Below are 22824 nucleotides of genomic sequence, written 5' to 3' on the forward strand. Positions count from 1 at the left end.
GTTGTAGTTAGGTGTTATACAATGTGGCTTTATTAGCTTTATAACCCTTTATTAGCAGACATGTATGGTGCAGAAGACTGTGGCGGTGGTTTGAAGAGGATAAATTACTCAAACCTGGCGCCCTTTGTAAACCAGACGTCAGTGGTCTGCGGCTGAAGCATTCAGTGAGTTTGCTGCTAGCTTTTGTTCGGGAGACATTTATCTAACCCTCGAGAAGTCGTCAACACATCAGTACACGGATATTAAATGGCACAAAGCTACAGATAAACGTCACGACCGGGACGTTCCTGACCGCGGTGAGTACATTTAGCACACAAACCACTGGCAGCCACTGTAAAATACTACTGAGCTAGCAAGCTAACGATCTACATGAGATAGACTGCTGCCTCTGAAAAATCTATTAGCACATGTTCTTGTTTACAGTTTCATATGGTAAGAAGCAGCTGTCAGGACATTTACGCGCCCAAATCAGGCCATTTACTGTATTTGTCCTCCATGAAGATATTTAACCTCCGGCATAAACATCTGCTGGATGTTTATGCTAATAAAGTCGTGGTGGCTACATACGGTAGCTTTGTTTTTTTTTTGGCGTAGTCAGCGAGCTAGATAGCATTTTGTTAGGCTCAGTCTGTTGTGTAAACGTCGTGTTACACCGCAGAATTGCAGACGAATCATTTACGAGGAGTTGTACCATATAGTACGTATTTAAATCCCTCGGAGCTTTCATGCACTGTGTACACCATAATTTGCAGGTATTCAGGTGTGTTGTGTCTTGCAGTGTGTTTTGATTTGCACTAGAGTTAACATCACCTGTACAACACGAGGCGTCCTTAGTGAAGCATTTGAATTGTTCTGTGTATATGAGGATCATACATGTTGTTATTAGCTGCGCTTATACGCTTATAAGTATTTTTTCCGGTTTTTTTACCCCAGAAATTTCACTGATCGATAACACTGATGTTGGTCTCCTGTCTTAAAAGGTAGGTTTGGGTTGAGGGGGTAGGGGAGGGGGGGGGGGTCCTCTTTATCTTCTGATGTTGCCTGGGGGGGGGGGGGGTTGATCTAGTTTTGTGGCTATGCGTCATGTTGACATAAGTGGTCCAAGCCTGTCTTTTACAGCCCAGCCCTAACCAGTATGACTATTTTTAATGCATTGTGTATAAACCAGTAGTCATTTGGTGCCGTATTGTCTGTTGCAGCCGTGGATCCTGTCCCTGAGCCGGAACTAGTGATTGATCCACCTCCTGTCAGACTAGACGAGGGGATTTAATTACATCTTCTACTCCCCCTAACCCTTATCTCAAGTATTTATCCACTGTATCATTGAGGTAAAGCTGCAGGAGGCATGTCACCACACAGAGAATGAAAATAGAACATCTGATTGATATAAAAAATACTTATGGATAATTAGAGTACTAGTTCAGGGTTATTATGACTAACTTGTTACCACATGTTAAACTGCATGAGAAAAGCAGCAAAAAATGACTGCGGTCTCACATCTATGTTTTGACCTACTCAGCATGCTAAATTAGCTAAAACATCTGTCTGTGGTGGGAGACCAGCTGCAGTTAACAATGGCTTGACATTGATCACCAACTGGTGACTGTGCCATGTCCCTTAGCATTTGAAACTACTGCAGAGCTTTACATGTTAAGTTTGAAGAGCTATTTATCAAAATAATGATCAAGGTAACAGCATGATACAGAAAATATTTCAGCTGTGTTTAGACACCATCGTTTGTTTCTAAAGAAACAAAATGGCTGTGTGACTTTTTCATAGTAATGACTGATGTGTGAGACAGTTTTTTCATCCTGTCATGCAAGTGATTGATTTTTCATGACAATATTAACAATACAACACAAGTACCTGGATAAAATGCACTATTGCTGCACGTGGCTGTAAAGCTCACAGTGTAGCTGCACGCTCCTTCTTGGAACATGATGCACATGTGCTCTGTGCAGCAGTAAACCTCAGCAGTCAGACAACAGCTGGTTTGTGACACAAGACTAGTTAGTGAGCAGGTTGATAAAATAGAACCTGGAAGTGAGGATAGGTGGGCACTAAGTAAACATGTTTTTATCAGTCAGTAAAACTGCACCTACTTACTGGGCCAGTCAAGCCTCAGGCCAGAAGGAAATGATCTGGCCCAGAATTCCTCTTCTAATGCAGCCCAGGAGGAGATGGGACTTTGTGTGTGTTTCTAGAGTCATATATGACACACAGTTTCAGGTTAGTTAGATCTAGCTGTTTCCTTTTGTGATCAATGTTTCTTTAAAATCTTTAGTGTGTCTGTAGCCCTTAGGTCCTGTAAGGTAGATGTAGGATGAGATTAACAGTGTTTTTGATGAGGACCTTTAGTTTTGAAGCAGCTTATAACACATCAGATAGATATAGGCTTGCTTACTGGGAATTTAGTTGCTTGTATCTGCATAATTCGGTGAGCCATGTCATCCTTACAGGTAAGATAACTTTTATCTCAGTTTACGTGCTGCATCTGGTTACAGGGCTGATCCCTGAAGGGCAGCACAAACTCCTTATGAGTGGCCAAATGAGGAAGGATTGATTCCTAACACGTTCTACATCCCTGCACCTCCCTTCCTTTCCTCCAGCACTGCAGAGGAAACGCTCCATGGCTGAATAGAAATAGAAAAAATAAAACCATTGTATTGCTGTTTGGTCTGGGATAGTTCATTATTTTTGTTGGTTTGACAGTTAGCTGCAAATCACCGGAACATGAATGGTTTTCATTGAACAATATACACAGTTCGACCCAAGGCCAAGGAGCAACTGAACAGATTAAAGTTGGCTGATGTATCACAGCAGATATCATATCTGCCTTGCATAAATGTTGGCAGATAGGCAGAAAGAAAAGAAGATAAATTATATTTTAATGATTCTTAATTACAGTTGTTGGGCTTCAACCTGTGTTACTGTGCCCCTGGTCTGATTCTTGGATTTCTGCGGACAGATTGTTTTGCTGCCACAGCTGTGGAACTAATGGGCACTTGCTTCCATATCTCTGAGTGTGTATGCAGGGTCACAAAATCAATTTGCTATTAATCTCAACTGATGAAATGAATGTTGTTGTGTGCCATAGGAAGTTTTCAAATTGTTCACTGCTGGTAGTCACTGTGCTCACTGATTACCTTCTACTTGGATACCATGCCATGTACTACCATTTGTCACCAAGCTGTGTTCTAATATGTGTTTTTTGTCTCTTTTCCTTGCAGATAAAAACAGAAAGGATTGGAGAGGAATTCTGTACTGGAACGAGTGTCTACTCCATCGCTGATCCTCCTCCAACCATCTGCTGCTCTTTATGATTTCCTGCTTCCTCTAGCTATCAACATGCCATCTTTGTTCCTATCCTGGCAGTGCTGCTGAACCGCCACCCTGGGCTGCCACCATGGAGAGAAAACGCAGAAAGAAATTAATCTAGGTTCTCAGGCCATTTGTAGTATGGACTTATTCTTGGAACTGTGGACCTGAAACGCTCTGTCCCAACCACTGATCCAACCAGGTGTTAGCTGCTGCGGCTGCTGCTAATCAAACTGATGATTTGCACTACTTCACAGCTCAAAATGCTCCTGTTTTATGTGTGGGTGTCCATGCTTTTGGGGCAAATGGCAGCCCTCTTGCCTGTGGTGGGGATGGAGCCAAAGGGAGGAGCTAAATTAAGTCCTGATCACACAGTCAATGATCAGCCCCTCCCCTCACAGCCTGGCTCCAACTGCTCACAGTTAACACTCAAACTGGAGTTCTCCTCCAAGGTGGTGGAACATGGTAAGAAGTCACTTAAACTGCTGGAAGTCATTTTTATTGTGACTTGTGACTGTGACATAAGTTAAATCTACCTAATTTGTTCAGTTAATTGAGCTTATAGGTACATATAGGTATTAAAAGTAGAGACTAAATCTGTAATTTGTGAACACAGGCAGCAGTGGAAGAATTGTGGGTTTTAGGACATGACCACAGTTTATTATATAAAATCATAACAAGAACTGTGGCCTTGTAGTGTCATCAAATGATGATCTAGCACACCCCAGGACAACTTGATATTCAAGTCACATGTTATTCTGATAGAGATTCTATTGTAATGCTGAATTAACCTGCTCGTTTATCCAGTTTAGAAAGTAAACTGGTTTTCCTTTCAACTGATTTCCTATCTCAGAAGCTTACAGCTTCTGATAAGTTAGTCATATTAAGAGGAACTTCACACTTGGTTCAAATACTTTACATTTTTTGTATTCCAGGTGTAGCTTCTGCTGTTCAAGCAGCAGTGTTGATCTGGCCTAACACATTTGAACTTGAAGTTGAGATTGATGTTTTTGTCAGTGAAATGTTGCTCACCTGTGTGTACACACTACAAATCTGCACGCTTTCCCTCTGGTCTGCTTCTAAAAACCATCTTCTTCCCTCCTCCCTATCTAGAGTACATAGTCACGTTTACGGGGTATTTCTCAGCTAAAGCTCGCAACCTGTACATCAGCAGCGCCTTACGGAATGCCGGTGATGGCACATTGGATTGGCACATCGTCCCCAGAGAAAACCCAGCTTCCGTCTTCCCCAGTGACTTCGAGCTGGTCCACATCCGTCAAGCTTCACCCAGCAGCCTGCTGACCTTAGAGGACCACCCTTACATCAAGAGGGTGACACCGCAGCGCAAAGTGTTTCGCTCTCTCAAATACATTCCCTGTAAGTCTGACAATATGGTGTTATTGTGTAGAAATAAGGGTTACAGTGTTTGTAAAGTTGGCGTATCTCAGAAATATAAAACTCTGGACAGATACAGAAAGCTGTCTGATGGCTATAGTTCACAGTTCACTTTGTTTATTTACTCAGAGGATGTATTTCTCTACCCCTGTGTTTGTCCTGTAGAACAGGATTGTATATCCTAATGTGAAGTGCAGGCCAACTTGGGGGTGTTGATGCTAGACTGTGTGTGATTTTGGGGGATGGGAGGAAGTACAGAGAAAGTTTGTGTTTGCTCTCCCTGGGAGGGAATAGGTGAGTCAGTGTGGTGTGGCTGGCCTAGACAGGAGGGTACGCCCTGAGTCTGGCACTGGATGAAAGACTTTAGTGTGCCCCTAGTCTTACATGCAGTATCAGTATGGAGGCCATATGTGATGTATGTAGTTTTATTAGGGCCTGAGCACCGAACGGTGCAAGAGCCCTATTGAAACCTTAGGAATTATTAGGGTCCGAGCACCAAATGGTGCAAGAGCCCTATTGAAACCTTAGGAATTATTTTTCAGGGCCCGGGCACCGAATGGTGCAAGAGCCCTATTGAAACCCTAGGGATTATTAATTTTCATTAGGGCCCGAGGACCGAATGGTGCAAGAGCCCTATTGAAACCTTAGGAATTATTATTTAGGGCCCGAGCACGAACGTGCAAGAGTCCTATTGAAATGCAAGCGTTTCTTCTTATTATTATTCCCTACTCTTGTTCCGGCTCCGGTATCGCCATTTTGACCCCCTGAGCGTGCTCAAACAATTAAAACAACTTTGCACAAAATTGACACTGTCGCCATTGCACACCCCGCACTTTCGCGAACTCCTCCTAGGGGAATTGCTTGATATGGCTGAAAATTGCACTTGCCCTTAGGGGATTCGGGACCAAAAGTTATCAAAAACGCAGCACTTCGTCACACGGTCTGGCTGTGGCATCGCCACGAATTTGACCCTTCCCCAATGCACAGGAAATGGATGTATTTGTGCCTGTATCTCCCACATACTTCATCCTATGTGGATGAAAAAAATCAGGCATGCTGAGCCTGTCATTCTGAACAGATTGATATGCTAATGAGCTGATACACTCACCTGCCACCTACTGGCAGTATGATTTCTGTTCAGGCTGATTTTCCATGTTCCACACCTCGTATTTTAACAAACTCCTCCTAGGGAAATACTCTGATAGACCTGAGATTTTGTCACATGGTTCTGAAGACATGGCTGAGCAAAAGTTATCAAAAACGCAGATCGAACGCCACGAAGTTGACCCTTCGCCAATGCACAGGAAACAGATGTTTTTGTGGCTGTACCTCCCTCATACTTCATTCTATGTGGATGCAACTTTACAGTTATGCTGAACATCTGAGTCTAGATGCATTAATATGCTGATATGCTACAGTCACTGCGCCACCTACTGGCCGGAGGACTTGGATTTTGTATTTGTGTGTTTTGGTGTACTCTTCTGCCCTGCAGACCACAGCTCGTGCTGGTACCAGGGGAAAGATAGGACGTGGGACGATAGGGGACGGCCCCTGCGAGTCCCGGGGACTGCAAGGAGTGCGAGGGCCCGTCATCACTGCTTGCAGCTTTAATTAGGGCCTGAGCACGGAATGGTGCAAGAGCCCTATTGAAATGCAAGGAAGTATTATTATTAGGGCCCGAGCACGGAATGGTGCAAGAGCCCTATTGAAATGCAAGCGTTTATTATACGTATTTCTTGTTCCGCCCACGGTATCACGATTTTGACCCCCCTGAACGTGCTCAAAAACTCACCAAATTTGGCACAAAATAGTCCCCCGACGAAAATCGCAACTTGACACTTTCGCCTTTGGTGGGCATGGCAAGAGACTTTTTGGTGCGTCTTGCTATGATAAACATGTGTACCGATTTTCGTGCACCTACTTCAAACTAAGCCAAATGCGAGGGGTGTTTTGAAAATTTCAAGGGGGCGCCATAGAGCCATTTTGCCCCGCCCCTTTGCAGCGACCACAAAATATCGAATTTTTCGCCACCCCTGATGAGTGTGCAAGGTTTTGTGAGTTTTCGTGTATGGCAAAGGGGCGAAAATGCAGCGTAAAGAGGCACAAACAAAAATAATAATAAACACTACAATTACAATAGGGCCTTCGCACCACTCGGTGCTCGGGCCCTAATAATTCCTTGCATTTCAATAGGGCTCTTGCACCATTTGGTGCTCGGGCCCTAATGTGCGAGCAAAATGTGCAGTCCTATGTACAGAGGGTAAAGTGTTATCAGTGTTTAAGGTGCATTGTTTATGCATTATTGTCAGAGGTAGGACGTTTAGAATGTGCAAATATGTTAAGAGATGGTACATGCAAAAACAATTATGTGCAATTTTTGCACTTTTAGTCTGGTATCTGATATCCTGGCACCAACTCTGACGGTCTGGGGTCTGTCTGTGAGGAAGTCCTGGACCCAGCGGCAGAGGGGGGATGTCAGTCCAAGAGTGAAGAGCTTTTCAGCCAGTGTGCTGGGAATGACAGTGTTAAATGCTGAGCTTTAAGCTGGATCCATACTCCGCGAGACAAAGACATTTTCCCCCCCTGCAGATGTTACGCCCACAAAATGACGTCATTTTTTGTCTCTGACCGCCCGCTGATCCGCACTTTTGTGCACAGGGTCCGGGCCGAACTTTGTCTTTCAAGGCTGTGCGGCAACCATGCTGTGATTGGTCGGAATTTATTGTGGGCGTGATGAAAGTGGAGAAGCGCAAGAGCCTCTCCAGGTATATAGGTAGGTGTATAAACAGCACTGATTCAACAGATTTAGGTAAGACCATACTGGTTTTGCATGATGAGCAATAAAAGAAAGAAAGAAAGGCAAGTCAGGGTGATTTGTCACCAATAACTCCAGACAGCCATTCACACATACCAGATGGTGACTGTTATTACCATTCTATATACTCATACATACCCGGGCATAATAGGCTCGTTAACAATGTCTGTATATCTTTGCTATTGTTACTTTTAATGTCGCATCTTCACAGCTCATCACCGGACAGTTTGAAGTATCGCAGGCACATTGGAACACAGTAGATGTGCAAATGTGGTCATAAAGGCACAATCACTGAATCTTTGCTATTGTTACTTTTAATGTCGCATTTTCACAACTCATCGCCGGACATCTCACGCTGTTGCAGGCACCCTCTCTGTATAATGCCCTCTTGCCATGGCACAAGTCCTTGTGGTGTGTTAAAAAACTCTGTAAAGTCTTTCCTTATAGTTTCGTGGGCGGGCCGTATGAGGAGTTCTGCACACACGCGTCTCGCGGAGTATGGTACCTCAGTGCGGAAAAGACCTTTTTTTTGTATCTCTTACCACCTGTGGAGCGCGTTCTCCGCTCTTTGTCTCGCGGAGTATGGAACAGCCTTTAATCTATAAACAGCATTCTAACATAGGTGTCTTTGTGTTCGAGATGGGACAGAGCTGTGTGGATGGCTGCATTAACAGCATCGTCAGTGGAACGGTTCTGACGGTATGCAAACTGCAGGGGGTCTGCGCACCTCAGTTGAAGTCACAGTGAGTGAGGAGCTCTGTGCTGCCTCTGCTGGTAGAATCCCTCTGTGCTGTTTTGTGTTGAGGGTGTCGAAGCGAGCGTAGAACTCATTCAGCTCATCTGGTAGTGTTCTGTGGCTGTCTGTGACCGTACTGCTCCTCTGCTGGAAGTCTGTGATGAGACGTAGGCCCTGCCACCTGCTCCGGGAGTCTGAGTTGTTGTAGTATCCCTCCAGCTTCAGTCTGTACTGCCTCTTGGCTTCCCTGATGGATCTACGTAGATCATATCTGGCCTTTTTGTAGCATCACCAGAGTTGAATGCAGTGAAGCTTGCATGCAGCATAGAGCGTACCTGACAGTTCATCCAGGGTTTCTGATTGGGAAATATTTTGCAGCACTTGGTGGGGACAATGTTATCAACACAGGTGCTGATGTAGCTGGTGACGGCTGATGCATATTCCTCTAAGTCCACAGAACAGTCCTCCTCTCTCCAAGGAGCAGTTTTAAACACGTCCCAGTTTGTAGCATTAAAGCAGTCCTAAAGCACCATGTCAGTCTCTTCATTCCAAACTTTGATGGTTTTGCTTACCTGGGGGGCTTGTTTGAGGAGCTGTCTGTAGGCTGGGTAGAGGAACACAGAGATATGGTCACATTGTCCAAAGTGGGGGCAGGGCGCGGCCTTGTATGTGCCCTTCACGTTGCTGTAGACCTGGTCCAGAGTGTTGTTGTTCCTTGTGGGAAAAGTCACATATTGGTGAAACTTTGGGAGCACAGACCTGAGGTTGCAGTGGTTAAAATCCCCGGCAACAACAAACACAGCATCTGGGTGTGCAGTCTCGTATTTGCCAATGATGTCATGCAGTAGTCCTAACGCTATGGTCTGATCGGCCCGCGGTTGGATGTAAACAGCCAGCAGAAACACAGCACTGAACTCCCTTGGCAAATAAAAAGGTCTGCACTTCACCATCAACACTTCGATGTCCGCACAGCAGTGTTTCTCCACCACCTGAGCGTCAGTGCACCATCTGTTGTTAACGTAAACACACACACCGCCACCTGTACTTGCAGCAGTCCATGTTTCCGTGAAGACAAGAGCACAGCACTCTCTGACCTCACGTTGAGATGTTGTCCTTGTTCGTAGCTCATCCATTTTATTTTCCAGAGAGCGGACGTTACTACCCAACAGAAGGCTGGGTAGTGGTGGTTGTGTGCCTCTAGCCTTTAGCCTAGCCCTCCTCTCTTGCCCCGTTTCCGTCTTGCTGTTTGCCGGTCCCTTTGTTTACTCGGGCCTTGTGGTGGTGCGGTCTGCCGGCTGGAGTTGGTGGGATCCGTGCAGAGGAGAAGAGAGCTGTAGTCCAAAAGTTCTGAATTTAGTTCGTGGTAAAGTTTTCCGATGTCCAGAAGTGATTCTCTGCTGTACGTGATCCTTGTAAACAGGCACTGAACATTTGCAATCGTTATACACACTAAAATAAACAATAAACAAGGTCGATGTCGGGAGCTCCTCACAAACACGTCTGCCACGTGGGGTGCCGTGACAGCACAGTTTTGATCTGTAAGGTTAGTCTTTCATACAAATATTTGGAAAAGTTTTTGTTTTATATCTTCAATGTAATGATTCATTAGAAGGAGAGATAAGAAGGAAGACTACACCCATGTGCTCCACTCCTATTTAAAAATTATCAAAAATCCCTGCAGGGCTCACTTATGGTTGCTAATGACCTGATCATAATTTGATCTGTCCAAGTGTTTGTTATGAGATTTCATTAAAATAAGACTTTGATCAGCCTCTCATTACAGCTAATAGAGGCACAGAGGAGGGTGGGAGGGTGACGGATGTAAAAGAAATTACTTTCAATGACAGATCAGAACATGATAAGCATCATTAGTTTAGCAAGAAAACGTTTAGCCAGCAGGCAATGAAAGTGTTATCATAAATATTGTAATACATTCAGTCGGTCTTTTGTGTCCTTAGCACCCGAACCAGCTGCACCCTGCAACACCACTCATGGTACTCAAAAATGGCAGTCGTGGCAGTCATCCCGCCCTTTCAGACGGACCAGCCTGTCACTCGGTTCAGGTTTCTGGCACGCCACCGGTCGCCACTCCAGTCGACGACTGCTGCGGGCCATCCCCCGCCACGTTGCTCAGATCCTGCAGGCAGATGTTCTTTGGCAGATGGGACACACTGGTAAGAACAGCTGATGCCTCTCTCTCTCTTTCACGACATCTGCATCAAAATGTCATGAAATTAAAGGACTGCTGTTCATGGATCGATGATGTCATCTTGCACATGCAGGTTCTGGTGTGAAGGTGGCAGTGTTTGATACAGGCCTGAGTGAAAAGCACCCACATTTTAAGAACGTGAAGGAAAGGACAAACTGGACAAATGAGAAGACGCTGGATGATGGTGAGGAGGAGGAGTGTATTAGAGGAGTGTAAAAGCATGAAGGCACAGTCATTGTGTCTGGAATGTATGGGATACAGAGGGATGGATGTTGATCAGCTGACATTGCTTTCTTAGGCCTGGGTCACGGTACTTTTGTAGCAGGAGTGATTGCCAGTATGAGGGAGTGTCAAGGCTTTGCCCCCGACTCAGAGCTGCACATCTTTAGAGTGTTCACCAACAACCAGGTACACACTTCTCAGCATTTGAGTGCAGTAGATCATTAGATTCGAAAAATAAACAAACCTCCTCAACAACCACTCTTGTTTTCACATGAGGTGCATCTGTGTTTAGATTCTGAGATTTCTCTCATCTTGTAGGTTTCGTACACCTCATGGTTCCTGGACGCTTTTAATTATGCTATCCTGAAGAAGATTGATGTTCTCAACCTCAGCATTGGAGGACCAGATTTCATGGACCACCCCTTTGTTGATAAGGTAATACACTCCTGCTACCCAGAAAAATCTTTTTTTTTTTAGCACAAAGGAAGGCGTCTGATAAGGAAAAAAGGTGGATCTGAGCAGACAAACACATCAAACCTTCCTAACATGGTTGTCACAGTGTGTTGATGAGCAGGGAACTAAGCAGGTCAGCTGTCAGGTGTCTGACCCATTATCTAAAAACACATTCTGTAAAGTGTTTACTGCTCACTGCACACTAAATACTGAATGTAGAAATATCTGCCTTGTAGCAAGCTGTTAATCCAAATACAGTGTGTAATGAGAATACTCATTTGTATGATGGGAATGTCAATTGGCTTGTTGTTGTCAAAATGTGACATGTGACACGAGTAACAGACATGAAAATCCCTCACCTTTCGGCGAAATTCGCCGTTTTGAAACCAAAATAGATGATCTACGTGAATCGTGTAGATCTGATAAGAAAAAAAATGGGGGTGGGGGGTGTTGAAGCGAAGGCAAGGCCATAGCGTCCGGACCTCGGTATGTGCCGACGTCCCACTCATTGCGAGTTTGTTTGTTGGAACGTGCATGTTCGCAGGAGTGAGACCTTTTACTGTTAAAGATCTTTGTTCAATACGGACGTGAACCGCCATACGGACAGAGTCAGACCTCTGTCTCTCCTTTAGCTGACTCTAGATAGAAGATTAGTGTAGCTGACTATGTGTGAGTTTAATTCTGTTAACGTGTAAATGACTGTCTGCAATAATACATCCCGTCTCCCGGTGTTTAATGTGCGCGTCCAGCCACTGTAACGCTGTGATCAATACTGGGATTAATTTTTATCGCCACCTTTTGGACAGACACTCTCCTCTGTGCGCCGTGTTTCTCCTTCCAGGAGCTGTTTGCCAGCAGCTCATCTAAACTGTCCATCATCGCTGTACGTCCTCCTACGCACCTGAAGAAGCTTATGTGCTTCACCACATTCATCACGCCCACTAAATTCCGACCAATCACAGAATTCTTCTCGCACACTACTGACAGAAAAGTTCTGCCCGGGCCATGTGTCGAGACTCGAGAACAGGCTGCGAGAGCTGCCGAGCAGGCGCTCAGAGAGCGAGAAGAAGTTCTTTGTTCATGTGCTTAAAACACAACTAAGGGGATTTCTCACAAAGACCCGTAAACTAAGGGTTTACTACTGTAGGTAAAATAGGTGTTTAATGACCTGTTAAAATCCACCAGAAAAACAGGAAATGAAAAAATCCCCCCCCCCCCCCCCCCCCCCAAAAAAAAAAAACAAAACAAAAAAACAAAACGAAAAAAAAACAAAGCTCCCCCCATATTTTTTATGGCATGACATGGGAGGACAAATAACTGGCTTAGATATTTAGTATGTTCAGACTTGACTAGTTTGCCAATAAATGTTTTAATTTAATTGTGTTCATCAAACACAATCAAAATTAATTTTATTATGATATGTGATCATTTAGCCTGCTCATATATTTCGTGCACCCTTCTCACCTTTTTCACCTCTGACCCGTTTTCATGTCTGGAGTAGCCATGGAAGTGGTTTACAAAACTTTAAAAGAATCAGTTCTACACTCCTGATTTCAGCCTCATTAAAAAGAAATGTAAGATTTTCCACCACCTCATCTTAGTTTATGATTCTCTGGTATATTTCACTGACAGGTGTGGGAGCTGACTGCCAACAGAGTGATCATGGTTTCTGCTATTGGCAATGATGGGCCTCTTTACGGGTATGTTATTCTCTCTTCCAGACGACATTTATGCTCAAAAGGAAAGAATACATAATCCTAACTGTGTTATCTTGTCACAGATGTTTGACTGCAATATCACTATTGATGTTCCTGACATATATTAATGTAAAAATACCATTTTGAAGTATAATCAATCCACACTTCAATTTGTCTGTTCTTGTACTGATTTTATTACCCAGTGCATTTTCGTCACTTTAAATTATGTAAAATACATTTTTCTTTTAGCACCCTGAACAATCCAGCAGATCAGATGGATGTGATCGGAGTGGGAGGAATCGACTTTGAGGACAACATTGCCAGGTTTTCTTCTAGAGGCATGACCACCTGGGTGAGTTATTACAGAATACAGACCGTTATCGGGTGAGAGATCTGTCATAATGTCCTGATCCCTCATGCATATCCCATTAACCAGCTAGGCCACACACACACCTCTTCTTTTAATACTCCAAGGGAGACATCTGATTAAGACCTCCATGATCCAATCAGTTACTCTGCCCACTGTGTCAGTTGGCCACTCAGCTTCTAACCTGCATTCATTTTTGCTCGGTCTCGCAGTCTGTGTTTTTTTTTGTGTTAGTTATCAATCACAATTCAAACCACCCCTGATGTCGTACAGAGTTCTACTGCCTTAAAGAGTAGTGAAGATTTAGGAGAGTCATACCGCGGCTTCAGTGTGACTCCATAGTGTAGGCATAATGACAAGTGGAACATACATTTAAGCGTGTGAATACTTAGACACAGCTTGTCTGTGTGTGTATGAATGTGTAAGAGGCCAGCGCATCTCATTTCAAAACACTGAAGGGGCAAAGAAAATTAGTATGTTACCTACTTTAAAACCTCTTTAAACAGCATATGTGTCTTTTGTTGTGTGTTTTTGTCCCTCTGTGCAGGAGCTGCCTGGAGGATACGGCAGAGTGAAGCCTGATATCGTCACCTATGGCTCCGGTGTCAGGGGTTCAGGAATGAAGGAGGGATGTCGCTCTTTGTCTGGCACAAGTGTGGCTTCTCCCGTGGTGGCTGGTGCTGTCACACTCCTTGCCAGGTCAGTTGCCTAAACGGGGGATGTATTCATCCTTCCCGATCTGCTGTCCTATCAGAGAAAAGGGGCTGTGCCTAAAAGGTAGTAAGATGTTTTTGACTTGCTGCCTTCTCAGCTTGTTGCCAATGCCCGTCCAAAACAAATGCCGCTGCAGCATAGTAACTCAGCTGGCAGTGCATGACTCAGCCACAAAGTTGCATCTAGGGGAATTTTACCATCTGTGCCTGCTTTATTCAGAAGAAGTGTGGAGCTTTCTGAGGCTTTCTGAAGTGTTGACAGTTTAACTCAATGTAGTGTAATCTTAAGGAGTTATAGGGTTTAATTACCTGTGTTTTTGTAATCCTGCCTGCACAGGCAGTGAAATGAGTCCCAAAGGAAGCAGGTGTGTCACTGATTAATGCTCGGCATTATTCCCAGCCTGTCAATATCCTGTCGTTACATGGTGAAAGCCTTCTTGTTCCAGAGCTGTAACTGAGCTCATCTGTGAGTTCATGTTGCCGGGTTAAACATCGCACCACCCTTGTTGACACTCTCCCTTCTCTCAGGACATTTACACACACACAAATAACATCCCTCCAGCACTATTCTCAGGTAAATTCTGGAGAGTATGACACCAGCAGAGTAACTGAGATACACACACACACACAAAAATCAACCTGTTCTTTTCTTTCCTCCAGCACTGTGCTCAACCGGGAGTTGGTGAACCCAGCCTCCATGAAGCAGGCACTGATTGCCTCGGCCCGCAGGCTGCCTGGGGTCAACATGTTTGAGCAGGGCCACGGGAAACTAGACCTGATCAGAGCCTACCAGATCCTGAACAGCTACAGACCTCAGGCCAGGTAAACGTCTCCAACAAGACTTTGTTTGTGAAGACAGAACCCCTTGAAGGAGAAAAAACTGCAAAAAGTCTCTTACACTTGCTGTCATATTCAGCACATTACGTCACACTAAAGGAGACCAACCCAGTGTGTCACTGCTTAGATGTAAAGAGCAGGCCCAGACCAGCAGAACTTTTAAAGGACTAATTACCAAAAAAACTGGTTATTCTATGTAATATGCTTACAGTTCCTCCTTCATGCAGGGCTGCAGGTGGGTCTGTGGCTATACCATGATATGCTGCAATACTACTGCATGTCATTGATTTCAATTACCACAGTAATTATTATTGAAAAGCCATTTTTAGTTCATTGTTCCTGCTGTTCCTATATTTTTTATTGGAACTTAATGACTAAAGTAATTAGTCTGATATCAGAAAACACAGCACACCCCTAGTGAGGAGACACAGGGATATTGATGAGAATCAGGTACGCTGTTAACAATGGAGGATCTACAGCTATTGGAGCTACGTGTAGAATCTGGCTAAGACCTTATCAGAATGTGGCCCGGTGATCCAGTTACATTCCAGTGTAAAATTACACCAAATGCAGTACTTTATGCATTTACAGGCAGCAAATATGTTGCAGTCTTATATACAAAAACACGTTTTTTAAATTTCATGCTGCCAGCACACCGCGGTATTAAACTGGTATGAGCCCGTCCCGATGTGTTTTTGTTTGTTTTTGTAATTTTACCATGTTAAGAGTGCAGTATTGCATTGTGCAGTATTTAGGTTAGAAGTTACGCAGGGTTAAAAAAAACACTTGTCCGGTAGACTGAAAACCTGCCGGTCACGCTTTCCGCTGCCAAGTTTTTCTAATGGTAACAATTAAAATTCTAAATGTAGGCTCAGACAGCTACACCTTTCAGAAACTAAATACCATCTCAGCTCTGGCTCGTCCTCTAAAGCGCAGCAGTGTTCTTCTAAGGGACCCAGTCACAGGTGCGACTATAGCTCTCTCTCTCTCTGGATTTTTTTTTTTTATTGACGGTATTAAAAATGATACCGCCGCTACCTGTGTGCCCCGCCGGTATACCTTAATACCTTAATACCGCCCAACCCTAATGGTCACCATGTTTTTCTGTAGGGAGTATTAGCATATCTGTTTATTAACAGGAGGTTCATCAATACCTTTATCCTAACAGTGTTAATTTTGGCAGCAATTTCTGATTTAGTTTTTATTTTAGTCTGGTGACTAAAATGTCATTTGATTTTAGTCACATTTTAGTCATCAACATTGTTTAACTTTTAGTCTAGTTTTAGTCAACTAAATATCAAAGAATTTTGATATTTAGTTGATATATATATGATATATATATATATATATATATATATATATATATATATATATATATATTAATGTGTGTTATTATTTTTTTTACCGCTGATAGTCGCTCCACACGGTTTGCAAACCATCTTGTTTGTCTTGACATCAAATGTGTCCGTGTGTCTGTTCTTCTCCTGTGTTGTGTTACCATGCATGAGTACGCCTTCTTCCAGCATCGCGGGGTAACGTCCTTACGCAGAGAGATCACTTCTGATTGGCTCTCTGCCGCCGTCTCCTGATTCGTCCCTCCCTTCCACAAACAAAATTTGCTCTGATTGGATCTCGTCTCCATCAATAATTTCGTCTTGTTTTTATTAGTTGACGAAAGTGTCAGTACATTTCGTCTTCATTTTTGGCACAGTGCTTTTTTATTTTATTTTTATTTAGTTATCGTCTCATTTTTATCAGCAAAAAAAGGTTGTTAATGAAAACTATGACGAAAATGATTCGTCAACAAAATTAACACTGTATCCTAACACGTCCTCTGCTCCTCTCAGTCTCTCTCCCAGCTACATCGACCTGACAGAGTGCCCATACATGTGGCCCTATTGTTCTCAGCCACTCTACTATGGAGGAATGCATACCATCGTCAACGTGACCATCCTTAATGGCATGGGTGTTACCGGCAGGATTGTCGACAAGGTGAGCAAACATTGTAATGCAAACACAGTGAAATCATGTCTCCATTTCCTGTAAGGAGGATTAAGTGTCTCTGCACACTGAAGTGCTGCAAAGGGATCCTTGACTGACCTGGTTTTTCATCATGATAAACTCATAGCTGTTTATAAAAAAGAACATCTTGCCTCTAAGCCTATCTAAGGTTGCTCTCTCCTGTTCAGCCCATCTGGCAGCCTTACCTCCCCCAGAATGGTGACCACATCGATGTGGCCGTGTCATATTCACCCGTGCTGTGGCCGTGGGCCGGTTACCTGGCTGTGTCCATCTCTGTGGCCAAGAGAGCAGCATCGTGGGAAGGGGTCGCTCAAGGTCATGTGATGGTTACTGTGGCATCTCCTGCAGAGAATGATGTGAGTCACAGCACTTAAACCGCAACAAAAACCTGATGATTTGAAACCCCTCATGTACTAATTTAAGTTGATGTTTACAGTAATATCTTTTGGTTTGTTACTGCCACTTTGTAAACTTCTTGACCTTCCTTACTCTTTGCAGTCGGAGGTGGGAGGGGAGCTGACCTCAACAGTCAAACTGCCTATCAAGGTAAAAATTGTTCCGACTCCCCCACGCAGTAAGAGAGTGCTGTGGGACCAGTACCACAACCTACGTTACCCACCTGGCTACTTTCCACGAGACAACCTGCGTATGAAAAACGACCCTCTGGACTGGTGCGTGTGTGTGCAGTTATTGCTTTGTGAAGGGTTAAGAAATTAAATTCCGCATTTAAAAAAAAAAAAAAAAAAAAAAAAAAAAATGTTTTCTTCTGTTTTCAGGAATGGGGACCACATCCACACTAACTTTCGGGACATGTACCAGCACCTGCGGAGTATGGGGTACTTTGTTGAGGTGCTGGGAGCTCCCATTACATGCTTTGACGCCAGCCAGTATGGTAAGGGTACACACAGAACAAAATAATGTGAAGGATTCTAATAAGGTCTCCTTTCTCAGATTTACAAGCAGATTACCTGTTAATGAATGGTTTACCTTTGTGCACCTGCAGGCACACTGCTGATGGTGGACAGTGAGGAGGAGTATTTCCCTGAAGAGATCACTAAGCTGAGGAGAGACATTGACAACGGTTTATCACTTATTATCTTCAGTGACTGGTACAACACGTCTGTTATGAGGAAGGTCAAGTTCTACGATGAAAACACAAGGTATTTACCTCTCTCACAGCAAAAACACTGACACTAATGTTAAAGGGCACCAAAACCTGTTTTTTATTTTTATTTGGCTTCTATATTTTGGTGCAATTGCAAATTGCAGCTGTCAACATGACCAAACCTTTTAGTTTTTTTTTTTTTTTCATTTTTTTGGAACCTGAGATGAAATTTCACTAAATTAACAGTGTTGCTGACATATTTTGTGGGAAGCAAGATGTTATTTATTCAGCCAAACTGCCACTGTCTTTACTAGGTAAATTATAGATGCGTTATTTATGGCACAATAAAAAGGAATCCATGTGTTTTTTTTTCTGGAAATGGTCTACTGCGCTCCCCTGAGAGTAAGTCCCTTTTACCAAGGCTGTGTGTTTCCAAAAAATATCAGCATATCCCTGCAGAACATCTCTGCACCATTATTTTAAAACATCGTCAGTATGTGATGCTCATTGACAGAAATCGTTTCTATTTCTTTAAATGATTGATGTGTCCTCTTCCTCCATCACTTCAGTGATTAAATAGCCATTACCTCACAAATGCTTTCATCAGGAGCTTCATCGTGTTGCAGTGATGGCAAGATAAATGATGTTGTCTCACACTCTGTCCGCCTCACGCTGTGTAGCAATGTGCTTTTTTTTAAGCGTCCCCAAAATATTATGCTGAGTAATCATTCACAGCTGCTTTTTCTGGACAAAGGCTTCACAGGGAACAGCTTGAAATTTTCTTTTAGAAATGAACTGCTAATACGAAGGTTTTTGAAGTGACCATTTGTGTTCTGGTGTAACCTGCTTTAGTTTTAGTTGTGTTGGAGATACCTTTTTTTCCATGTAAGTTTGTTACATGTTGTTTGAACTGAATGGTTGTGCTTTTCTTGTTGTAACCTGCAGGCAGTGGTGGATGCCAGACACAGGGGGTGCTAATATTCCAGCTCTGAACGACCTGATCTCGGTGTGGGGGATGGCTTTCAGTGATGGGCTCTATGAGGGAGATTTCACTTTGGCTGATCATGACAGTAAGATAACCACTCTTTATTTTCTGTGGTTGTTAGTTCTCTGGTCATACTTCATACTACATTTAGAATAGAATAGAATAGAATAGAATAGAATATACTTTATTAATCCCTTTGGGAAGGTCCCTCTGGGAAATTTGGGTACCAGCAGCACTACAACACCGACAATCAGAGCAAGAGTTAAATAGAATAAAATAGAATATAGTGCAGTAAAAAAAATAAAAGATAAGAGGAATTATGTACAAAATTTGCACAGCAGCATACATGGTACAGATAATTATTATATTTATATATTATATTTATTTTATTTACAGTTTTTTTTCAGATATTAAAGCTCTCACTCTCTTTCCCCTTAGTGTACTATGCCTCAGGCTGCAGTATCGCCCGTTTCCCAGAAGATGGAATAGTGATCGCCAAAAACCTGAAGGACCAAGGTACCAGTCGCCACTTACTGTAGTGTAGCCCAGTGTTGGCCAGCAGCCTGTGTCATTATTTCAGATGTAACACCTCAAAGTGTATGGGTGTGTTTTTTTTTCACAGGTCTAGAAGTGTTAAAGCAAGAGACCGCAGTGGTGGAGGGAGTTCCCATCCTCGGACTATACCAAACACCATCTGACGGGGGAGGGCGTATCGCTCTGTATGGGGATTCTAACTGTATAGACGACAGCCATAGACAGAAAGGTGACCTGTCTGACATGGTTTATTATATGTATAACACACAGAACTGTATATATTATATTTAAATATCTTTGGTTATTTCACAGACTGTTTCTGGCTCCTGGATGCTCTTCTTCAGTATACTTCGTACAGCATGACTCCTCCCAGCCTCAGCCACTCCCACAGCAGAGTAGCACCTCCCACAGTCACCGACCGCCCACTACCACAGAGACTGGAAGGTAAAGAGGGATTTAGTGTTGGCTGTTACACCGTACATGTGTCAAACTCAAAGCCTGCAGGCCAGATCCGGCCCACTGAATGTACCATCTAGCCCAAATCTTTTTTTGCAAATGTGAGATTTTTTTATCGGATGGACATCAGACAATGAGTTATCTACTTTCTTGACTGAAAGTGTCCTACTCAGATCATGGTCCAAATGTTTTATATCTTTAAGAGACAGATTAAAACAGTTTGAATCCAGTTTGAATCTCATTGTCACTAAATATTCATATATATATATTTTTATTTGTGCCAGGGAACCATCTCTATCGCTACTCCAAAGTTCTAGAGGCTCACCTGGGAGACCCTAAGCCACGCCCCCTCCCTGCCTGCCCTCACCTATCCTGGGCAAAGCCACAGCCAGTCAATGAAACTGCCCCCAGGTAGTGTTCTCAGTATGAACATCTGCAACTGTCGTTGTTCGTAGCTGTCGAAGTTACTCAATCTCAAACTGTGTGTTTGATGATGTTTTATCGTGGCTTGCTGTCTTCCAACTTATCATGCAAGAGTGAATCTAAAGTCTTGCACTTACGCTCTCTCTCTCTCTCAGTAACCTGTGGAAGCACCAGAAGCTTCTTTCTGTGGATCTGGACAAAGTGGCTTTGCCTAATGTGAGAGCGTACCGTCCTCAGGTCAGACCTCTGTCTCCTGGGGAGAGCGGAGCCTGGGACATACCTGGAGGTAATCGAGAATCAGAGATCAGTTATAATTGTACTCAAAATATGGATTTAAAATCATAGAACAAAGATGATGATAATTAACATTAGCATTATTACAGTTACCTGCATACTCCACTGATTAAATTCATATAACTAAAAAATACTGTTTACTGTCTGAGCTTTAGAGGATCAAAAAGCAAGTGATATTTCTAAGCCTCAAGATTATTACTGGCATTATAAATCTTACAGCTGACACCGAATGTAACTGATAGAAAGAGGTGTTAGTGTCTGTCTCTTCATAAATGTCAGCAAGCTTTATGCATTTTTGTTATTATACTGCTTTCTGTTTTATTCTCAGTAAACTGTCCATAAATCTGATTGTTCCACATCTGCAGACTTTGAATATAAATGGCAAGAATTTATTATAGTTATAATTAGGGGTGGGCGATATGGCAAAAATTCAGAATCACAATTCTTTAATGATAAAATCACGATCACGATTTTATCACAATTTGTTTTTACATTGACACTAATTTGCATGTTTCTTTGTAAATGACTTCAGGTAGCCTACTCTGTCACTTCTCAAAAACTATCAGTAGATCTAAAAGTAAACTCTGATAACGTGCACTCAGTATTAGTTTTCAATAAACATGAAAATTTAAATAACAATTACAGAACAAAATAAAGTTTTATTTCAAATGGGTTAAAAGAAGACTAATGTAATTCTGTAAAGTATTATTCAACAGTCATTTAAACAGACTGAAGTGTGCCTCCTAAGGTTAAACAATAAATACAGTATTGAGACTTAAGTAACTTCTAAAGTTCAATGTGATTTAGAACACATGATCAAACTTTAATGGGAATCATATCTAAGGACAAATGGAGCTGCTGCTGTCACCTCTGTCCACCGTTTACTAGAGTCCTCATATGGAGCCTCTTCATCAAATCTGCACACACACACACCCACACAGGTGTAGAGGAGCTGCTGACGGCACAACAGCAGCAAACCTGAATATAACGAGCTGGTAATGTTCAGAGAGGTGGGCGCGTACGTGCTCGTAGCATTATAATACATTCGTATCCGCGCGGCCCTTCCACTGCGACACACGGCGCGCGCACATACACAGGCTTAAAAGACGCGCCGCTGCTGCTGGCAAAAACAGTAGCGAACATAAAGGTGGAGTTCATTTTAGGAAACCAGTTCCTCCATTTTCTTTTCGTTTTCAGCCGTAGCATTTGACAAAACAAAACCTGATTCAGTTAGGAGCAGTGCAAAAAAAACGTGGCTTTGACGATCTCAAAATCGCGTTGTCTGAGTATAATAATAGTCTGAATAATTTTTGATGATGCTTCTTGTGTCCTCTGTGCCTTCCTCTCCTTCAGGTATAATGCCTGGTCGCTACAATCAGGAAGTGGGTCAGACCATCCCCGTGTTCGCCTTCCTCGGAGCGATGGTCGTCCTGTCGTTCTTCGTTGTCCAGCTCACAAAGGCCAAGAGCAGACCCAAGCGGAGGAAACCTCGCATCAAACGGCCAACATACCTCCAGCAGCAGCAGCAGCAAACCACGACGGGGAAAAACCCCACAGTCTGACTGCAGCTCTGAGCTGATTACTAAAGCGAAAAAAAGGACAAGTATTGACGTGGAGGTTTAGATTCACATGGAGTTTCACAAACTGTTGATGCAGACGTCTGACTTTATTAAACTCCAGCCAGCCACACATGAACATACTCCAGCCCATCTGCTGGATGCCGAAATGGTTTTTTGTGCCTCTTGTCTGATGAAAGCTGTTGTGGGTGTTTGTGTGTTTGTGGACCAATGGACAGTATTAGAGCGTTACACATGACATCAAACACACATGGCCCTGAAACGCCTGTTCTAGTCAGACATGGTGTCTACATTTCTTTTTCTTTGACCAAACTGTTTCTTTATGAAATGTGTCTGACTTTTATATTTATTGAATTTGTTGCTACCCCAACACAGAAGTTCAAACCGTTCCACATAAACACACACACACACTTTGAGAACATAACTGTTGGTACACAGAAACACACACAGAATCATGCAGATATTTGGACCACATTTGTCCCTGGTTTTGTAAGTCCCGCCCATGTCTGTTTAAAAACATACTGTCTTTCATTTTTTTCATATTTTCTATAATGAACAAACTGTGGCCATGTGTTCTGTTTCTATCATCCTTCATGATCTCAAAGTAGCAGTGACAGACCTGTTCAGATATATCTCGTCAATTAAAAAGCATAACCAAAGTTGAAA

At 43.1% G+C, this 22824-nt stretch overlaps 1 protein-coding gene across 3 annotated transcripts; it reads left to right on the forward strand.

Annotated features, from left to right (window-relative positions):
- The first annotated feature begins 137 nt into the window (after positions 1 to 137).
- On the forward strand, positions 138 to 22824 carry mbtps1 (membrane-bound transcription factor peptidase, site 1). 3 transcript variants are annotated; one of them, XM_028398317.1, is made up of 25 exons: positions 138 to 296; positions 934 to 980; positions 1200 to 1328; positions 3231 to 3783; positions 4432 to 4695; positions 10223 to 10438; positions 10547 to 10657; positions 10772 to 10881; positions 11014 to 11130; positions 12781 to 12848; positions 13095 to 13197; positions 13760 to 13911; positions 14586 to 14747; positions 16610 to 16754; positions 16952 to 17140; positions 17283 to 17455; positions 17561 to 17676; positions 17788 to 17944; positions 18835 to 18959; positions 19313 to 19390; positions 19497 to 19637; positions 19721 to 19852; positions 20149 to 20275; positions 20443 to 20573; positions 21935 to 22824. In XM_028398317.1, exons 4-25 carry the CDS (start codon positions 3555 to 3557, stop codon positions 22141 to 22143), a joined length of 3255 nt encoding a protein of 1084 aa, XP_028254118.1. In that variant the 5' UTR covers positions 138 to 296; positions 934 to 980; positions 1200 to 1328; positions 3231 to 3554; the 3' UTR covers positions 22144 to 22824. The 3 variants fall into 3 exon arrangements, with proteins under 3 accessions (XP_028254118.1, XP_028254119.1, XP_028254117.1); XM_028398318.1 differs by lacking the exon at positions 1200 to 1328; XM_028398316.1 differs by lacking the exons at positions 934 to 980; positions 1200 to 1328.

This window comes from Parambassis ranga, unplaced genomic scaffold (genome assembly GCF_900634625.1).
Source record: "Parambassis ranga unplaced genomic scaffold, fParRan2.1 scaffold_160_arrow_ctg1, whole genome shotgun sequence".
In the NCBI taxonomy this organism is placed as follows: domain Eukaryota; kingdom Metazoa; phylum Chordata; class Actinopteri; family Ambassidae; genus Parambassis; species Parambassis ranga.

Bases quoted from the DNA above. Each gene is read 5' to 3' on its own strand.
- mbtps1 (XM_028398317.1), top strand. From the start codon at position 3,555: ATGATTTGCACTACTTCACAGCTCAAAATGCTCCTGTTTTATGTGTGG. The intron at 13,912-14,585 runs GTCAGTTGCCTA...TCTTTCCTCCAG, and splicing joins GCTGTCACACTCCTTGCCAG to CACTGTGCTCAACCGGGAGT. The intron at 20,574-21,934 runs GTAATCGAGAAT...CCTCTCCTTCAG, and splicing joins AGCCTGGGACATACCTGGAG to GTATAATGCCTGGTCGCTAC.